The 8,129-nt window shown below is 37.7% G+C and overlaps 1 protein-coding gene across 1 annotated transcript in view; it reads right to left on the bottom strand.

Moving 5' to 3' along the window:
• Positions 1-3,727: 3,727 nt before the first annotated feature.
• The window catches only part of LOC135475292 (atrial natriuretic peptide receptor 1-like), a 28,898-nt gene continuing 24,496 nt past the window's right edge, over positions 3,728-8,129 (bottom strand). Inside the window, exons 18-20 of the mRNA XM_064755133.1 lie at positions 7,384-7,496; positions 6,296-6,503; positions 3,728-5,658 (exon numbers count right to left, since the gene is read on the bottom strand). Of these exons, the coding sequence (XP_064611203.1) occupies positions 5,064-5,658; positions 6,296-6,503; positions 7,384-7,496 (916 nt within the window). The 3' untranslated portion in view covers positions 3,728-5,063. The remainder of the gene's footprint in view (positions 5,659-6,295; positions 6,504-7,383; positions 7,497-8,129) is intronic.

The raw sequence follows: 8,129 nt of genomic DNA, 5'->3' as shown, positions 1-8,129 counted from the left end.
GGTACATTACACTGACACTTATGCAAAAATTTTAAAATATACAAATGCATAAAAATCAGATTTGCCAAAAAAAAAAAAAACACAACCAGTGTCACATGTACATTGTAGATGTTTCAGTCATGCCTGTTGTGTGATATGTAGTTTTTGCCTACAGCTTACAAAATATGAACTCTATTTGATACATTCAAATTTCCTGAAAAAAATTTCTCTCACAAAGACAACTTCATCACCCATTTTACTTACATGTATCTAGACTGTTATATATGCTCTTTGTGGTACATACTGGTACAGTGCAAAGATTTCTTCAGAACCAAAGTCATACAAATGATTATTTTTGAGATGGGAGAACTGCATGCCCGGCCACGGGTACGAGGTGTACACACGAGTGTGCGTCAATTGATCTTTCCCACTTCACCCTATTTCTAATCAATCTTTCCCCATGTAAAAGTCCAAGCTTGAATACAATTTTTTGATTCTTTGAATCCACTTTACCACTCCAAAACACAATAACAATATTAAAGTATTCTTAAATAAACACAAAATCATCATGCAAAAATGCGGGACATTGACAGCACCTTGATCAGAATTAGCAGTTTGAGGTACACAACAAGTTTGAAAGTGTTTTCTTGAAATTACCTCCGCTGCATTGTTCAACCAAAAATTTTTGAATTCAAACCAAAATGCTGCCTTTTGTGTTGAATACGTACATGTGACTCTTGGGGAGGCTGTAACTGAGCTACTTCGCATTAACAGAAAACTGGAAAATTTGGTGTCTTTTTTTGGGAAAAACATTTCTATCTCTGTAAAATCAATCTCTTGTTCTAAGGAGAGAGAATATTCAAATACTAAAATTTTGAGGCTTTTTGCATATGGCAATACAATTCATTATGGCACAACACCTTTCTTAAGCCTCAGTTTACTTCAGTTTGTTGAATAGACTGAAAGACATTAAACACATTATTAAAATACAACTGAATTTGAACGGTAGCTCAATAAAGTTATGAAAGATGACATGGGCAAAATTATCAGAGGAAAGAATAAATACCACTTTTTTCACACAAACTATAGGCTTATCACTGACGTTGATCAAAACACCGAGGCTCCAGAAGGGGTCTCTACAAAACACAAAGGCTCCAGAAGAGGGTGGGCAGTGGGGTGGTTAGAGTCTGCTATGTTTATTACGCAAATTAAAGTCTTTTCCACAATAAGGGTGAAGTCAAATCTGCCTGTGTGAACACTGTCCTTCCATGTAAGTAAACAAAGCATACAATGTACAGTAATTCACCGTAAATGTATGTTCCGTTATATTCCTGGTTTTCAAATTTCACATTATTATTCTAAGATGTTTCCTATATGTACAAGACTTATGGATTAATAACAATTCCTTTCTGGAAATTACACTGTTGGTGTGCATATATATATATATATATATATATATATATATATATATATATATATATATATATATATATATGTATATATATATATCCACTTACAACGTGGAGTTAGCCAATCAAAGCACACTGCTTTTCAGGCATAATGGAATGCATACAGGATGGAGATGGTGTGGAAGTGTCCCATCACCTGATATGGACTGTATATCTGGTTTGTTGTTCGTATGCAAATTTCTATGCTATGTCCACAACAAAAAAGCTATTAAAAATATCTGATGTTCTTTACAAACTAATATGCCTTTATACAATTAAAAATATCAAGATATGAATCCATACAAATTAATGAGCAAGATTGTGAATGTATAAGAAATTGAAAAAAAAACAAAAAACAAACAAACAAAATAAAAAAAAAAAACAGATCTTGCAAGGCTTGTTATTGGGGAATGAATATTCATTTAGCACTAGGATGGTGAGAGGGAGGTGGTGAGAGGGAGGTGGTGAGGGGTCATATGGTCCATTATGTCATTGCTGCTCAGATAGTACCCGAATGCTGTTGTCTTCAACATTTCCAAAAACACTGCAAACGTTATTAGAGCCCCAAAAACGGCCAAATATCATGCTGTAGAAATGCAGTTAAACCTTATTAATACACTAGCATGTAGCAGATGAGGTACCATGCACATAGCATGTACATTTTTTAAGCTGCATAGTAAGCATGTTAAAGCAAACTCTACATCTGCAGTGGGTAACAGGGTTTGCCCCAGAATAATTTGAAGCCTGGATTCTTTGTTCCATTTCTTTTTCTTATGGGAAGATTTGTGTTTCCAGAGAAGTGGGGATGGGGTGGGTGGGGAGGTTTGGAGAGGGACCTTGATTTAGCTTTAAAGTTCTAGTGTTTCCTCTTCAAAGCAAAACTAATGTATAATGCCTTCCTTTTCCCTTCAGAGACGAGTACCGGTTAACATTATGTTTCTGGATGACAAAATATAAAGTTTCACAACCGTTTTTTTGTTTTGGCCGAGGTGATGAAATATCACAAAATATACAATAATATGCAAATGATGATATGAATGTACGTATAATTATAACATATATATAAATCATTTAAATATGTATACATTTAATAAATGATAAGATAATTATGTATAATATTGTAAATAAATGAATAACTACAAATATTAAAAACAATATATATGACCGTGGGATACTGTTTAAAAAGGATGGAATTGTCCATCCTGGATATAAAACAAACCTCGACACATTTTACAACAGCTTAACAACACCTTTACAAAAGACAATGTTCATGCCCATGTCTTACGATTAACTTGAACTTTGCTACCTGATAATTCCTCCACAATATTCTTTAGATTTGTTTACCAGAGACAGAAAGGCTAGTTGCTAAAATTTACAGAACAGCCAATCTATTTTAGAAGTTGTCAAGGTAGTACAGAACCACGACTAGTAAACATGTGTCTGTCAGTTTGATAGTTAAATCTAACGTCAATAAAAACTCACATCTTGTCATGTTGTAACCTAGTCAGCAATGGCTGCATACAGATGTGCTATAAAGGCGACTAATTAAAGTTAAATGTCAACTTTACAATGTACATGTACAACAGAACGATCAGACTCTCAGAAGTTGTGTACACAAAACATAAGCAATTCAATTATTATAGTACTATTTCTTTCTTTTTTTCTCACCGAGGTTTAAAAAGGACAAGGCAATAATCATACATTTTGCGTATCAGTAATTGTTCATTGCAGTGAAGGTTGTGTGCAACTTACACATGGCAGACATAGCACACTAGTTAATGATTTTAACCTGGGACTCGTTTGTTCAGAACTATGCCATCACAGGCATCAGTTGAACAAAAACACATAGTCTGTCTTGCTTTAAATGTAGCAAACCGGAAGCCTTGTGACGAACTGATGATAAGATACCACCATCTCTCCAGCCTCGAGGGTCACAAATTCCCGTCACACTCGATTCATGTCCGGAGCGTCCAGAACTGTGAAACGAACGCACCCATGAGCTTTCCGTATGAACACAGAGCTACACCTGGGAGATTCAACCTTGAGGGGATTAATACAAACTGTACGTCTTTACACAGATCATTGTTCAGGGGGATTGTTCACTTTGCCCATGTAATATGAGTCCACAAATGAGTACCTGCTTCACAGTCACTTGATAGGCTAGAGAGTTTCTGCTCAGCGCATCTGCACCTAATAGAGGGCTCTTAAACACCTAATACACTGTTAGTCACCAAATGTCTGGAAAACAGTTGGCTAGTATTAACTGCTAGGGTTTTGGAAAAGGTTGAATTTGACAAAAAGGACATCAGTGTCCTAACAGGCCTCTCAAGTTAGGGAGAGTGGATAAGGAAAAACACATAGGACCCACTTCTATGTTTAGCCTAAATAAAACCTGAACAGAGCTTATCAAATAAAATGTTCTTTCTTTTGCCGTTTCTGTTCTACCTAAAGAAGTAGCGTTTCCGAGTACATCAAAAGCAATACATGTAAACACACTGAAATCTGTAATCAGGACATGATGCAAACTGTATGAGTGGGCTACATACATGTAGTTCATACACACAGCCTTGTTTGTGACATCTGATTTCTTAATTATAATAAGCTCAAGTTAGACATACAGAATTATCCAGATCTTTCCCAAAGAAATAATCAAAACAAAAAATAACACACAAATAAATAATGCCCTTTAAACTCAACGTAGGAATTCATTCTATGCTTGTCCAAGCCTTGAGACCTGATACGCCCTCACATGGGCACAGTTCGTCCAGCCTCACTTTGACACCCAGTTTGTCTTTAATACTCCACTCTTCTCCCTTCAACTGCTCTCTACATGACCTTTCCAGCTCTTAATGTGATTGTCCTTCACCTTGTCACCTGGGCTCTGCTGTGCTCCACAACCCTGTTTGGACGCCACTCTATCACCGTGCTCTACCAGCTCACCTGACACCTTGACACTGCTGACTCGCTTGGCACCATTACCCTCCATCTAACTTTCAACTTGATACCACTATGCCCCCTAGCTACCCCCTTGCCACCATTTTCTTGACACAGTACTTAACCTAATTTTAGACCTGACAGCACTGTGGATGTTTTCCTCCTGGTTTCTCCTTTTTAACACCATTTTTCTTTGTTCAGCTCTCATGAACAACACCCTTGTACTTCAATGTCATTCTCATTAACACCACGAACAACTCTTTTCGTCTTTCCCACCTTCTCTGGCTTTGACACCACTGTCCGTCACCTCATATTTCTAAAACACCCCTGTGCTTCCTCACTCTCCACCATCAGTACTATAAAACCACATTACATTCTCCCTTGTGTCACCTAGCATATGTATCTACAGCAACACTTCTTCTTCAAATGCATCAGTGCATCACCTTCTCTCATTTTAACTGTACATCTGCTAAAAAGCTCACATACTTTTCCTTGCAGACCACTGTATTTAACAGCCAGGTTTTTTTTTCACCTACAGCATGTTTAATACTACAATATTTCACTACCTGTGCTTTCTTCCTGATAACACAGTATTTCCCTTAATCTTTTCACTCATCCCTCCTGCAATACCACTCTACGTGTAACTCTTCAACTCTACCATCATCACTTCTTAAGGACTATATTACAGCCAGTGTAATATCCTCAAACTGTTGTTATTGCCTGGCACATCTCCTTAGAGTTATCACTGAAGTAGTCGCTGCTGTTGTCTCCCTTGTCCGCCTGGTAGATAGGGGGAGCTGCCTGTGGAGGAGGGGTACGGGGTGTTGTTGTTGTAACACTGCCACTGCCCAGGAGAGGCAGGAGTTGGGTCTGGCTCTGGCTGGGGGACATGCTATTGCGTGGGGTGTGAAGCAACGTAGCAATGCTGTGTCGGCGCTGTCTGTCAGGCGTGGATGTCTCAGTGAGGGTGGAGCGCGGCGAGGCCGACTTGGCCTGCGACACTCTTACACAGTGAGGTGGCACATGCAAATTGCTCCTCAGAAGGGCTAGCCGTTCCTGAGAACTCGACGAACGTTTGATGTTTATAGGGAAGTTAAGCGTGCTTGAACGCGTCACAGTGTTTTGATTGGAAGATTTGATTTCGACACTGTCTGTGCACTCCATGACCACAGCACTGCTAGGAGCGTCCAGGGTTGGCTGAAGGAACTCCTTCTCTTTCGACAAGATTTCTATAATTTCTTCTGCCTTAGGCCTCTTATAAGGGTTGAACTCTGTACACTGACTGATAAAGTCTGTCCTGAAATACAGAATAACCACCTCAGCACTCAAACTCTCTGTGTTTAATCAGCCATTAGGGACAGATTCCATACAATAATATCATTTGTTAAATAAGAAAGTTCACACACAGTATTACAGTAAAATCAGGTAATTTCCTTTTTTTTTACATTAAAACTGTAATTCTGTCTGTATCTGCATTTATTTACTTAAAAATGATGATCTTCCATACAAACTGTCCATAAAGGTAACATAAAAAGAGATTGTAAATTTTGAATTTAAAAAAAGAAGTGTTACTTGGGAATTTAGACAAGCTGATTTCATTGTAAACCCTACAATTCTTTAGTGCACCACCGACTTCCAAGAAAAATATCAAGTTGCAGTAAAGATCTTTGCTCTTCACTCATATTTACGCGATTTCTTTGAAATACACATAATTCTATGACAACTCATAAATATAAATCATATCACAAAAGAAATGGGTTTTAGCTCTAAACTTATAATCTGCTTCATGAGTTTTTTCTCTTTTTACGATTTTTGTTATGCACAGCAGCATCAGTATGAAAAAATGTCATGATGAACAACAAAACTGTGTACAGAAATCCTTAAAACTGCTATAAATAGCATTCAGATGAGTGAGGCCAAACTGCGATACTTACAGCAGCTCAGGGCAGTTGACAGGAGGGGTCAGCTTACTGCCCATCTTCACATACTCTAACACCTGGTTATTAGACAAACCTTGGTAAGGAAAACTACCAAAGGTGACTATCTCGTAGACCAGCACCCCGTAACTCCATATGTCAGACATGGAGGTGAAGATACCATCACACAAGCTCTCTGGGGACATCCACCGTACAGGCAGGATCCCTGAAACACGCATTTGTCCTCTTAGGTTAAGACCGCATCAAATGTTAGTACTCCGATGTAACATTTCAGTGTACACATGGGCCAATGTGTAAATGCTCTTTCCAAGAAGTTCAACATCGGAAATTAAGTGGTTGTATAACATAAAAAAAATTGTAAGTCCACTTACAAGACACATGCTTCCCTCTTTGTCACGAAAAACACATCAAAATTCTTATACATGTACTGACGCCCAGAAAAATGAGACTATGATAGAGCGCTTTGAGTTGACAATGTGTAAGTTATCTATTAAAACATGTTTCATGTTAATACAAATGCACTTTATAGACACAACTCTGAATAAAACACCAGATATGGAAAAGCAGGAGGACAGAAAGATTAAGGTACAGATTTTACAAGACATTAAAAAAATCACAATGACAAAGTAGCTATTAAAGAAGGTTCCATGTTGATACTCTAGGTAGTTTGAAGATACAAAAGATTGAACAGAACACAGGGGCAAAATGAAGGACAAATGTACGAATTGTTCGAACCAAGAAAAAGAGTACTATGTAAGTCTAAAATGCCAACGTATAAACGACCCCCATTCTTCAACCTTTTCAAGCGCATCTGCAACCAATATTTTGAAACGTTCTCCTAAGAGAACTATAGAGTGTAGAGAGAAAATTTGGACAGTTTCATGAAGCTTACATTTTTAGTGACACAAGCAAATCATTCTTGGTGTCATTTCCACAATAATTTTATGCATAAATTCCACTGATAAAAGTGCTTTCGTGGTTGATAGGGTTGAAGAGTTACAGTAATTACTGGAAATACTGGATACGTTAAGCACTATTGCAACATGAGGTACATATACCACCTGATAGCCTTTGGTACTACTCACCTTTTCTGTTAAATCTGTAATATTCAGCATCAGTCATTGGGCGTGTCATGCCAAAGTCACCTATCATCACAGTCTTACTTCCATGAACCAAACAGTTTCTACACGCCAAGTCCCTGAAAGACAAAACTTCTATCTATTACATGAAAACACATCAGTGCGCTATACTAAAAAAGCTTTTTAGGGTAAAGCTTTACCCTCAAACAGCCAATCGGACTAAAGCTTCAAACTGACAGCATCTTGACTTTAGTGTGTCTCTTTTTTTCTTGGTGGTCTCTACTCTTTCTGCAGCTTCTAGTAAGGATTTGAGGAAACATAAAGTTAACTGTAATCCAAACTCATCAGAGTATGAAGGAACCAAATATCTTTCTTTATTTGTTTGTTGCTGAACTCCATATTTTCACTTTTCACTATTGTGGTCAGTTTTATGGGTGGACAAAACTCAACCCACTAACATCTGGTTTATGGTGACAAATTTTCTCACCTCTGAGGTATAGCATGGAAGACAATTGATCAACTTTAGTTTTTTACCTAAAAAAATTTATTCATTTATTTACTGATTGTTGTTGAGCCATACTAAAGAACCTTACCACAGGCCTTGAGCAAGCTACTGACACCATTTCTCATGTGCCTGTTACATACAGACCTGAATGCCATAATGATTGAAGACAATTAGTCTTCAATGAATTTAAAATTGCCGTATGTGGGAAGGTCTGCCAGCAGCCTGTGGATGGTCGTGGGTTTTAGCC

Source organism: Liolophura sinensis, chromosome 9, assembly GCF_032854445.1.
Source record: "Liolophura sinensis isolate JHLJ2023 chromosome 9, CUHK_Ljap_v2, whole genome shotgun sequence".
Lineage (NCBI taxonomy): Eukaryota > Metazoa > Mollusca > Polyplacophora > Chitonida > Chitonidae > Liolophura > Liolophura sinensis.
The sequence above is the reverse complement of the archived record's forward strand: the minus strand, read 5'-3'. Positions and strand labels throughout refer to the sequence as shown.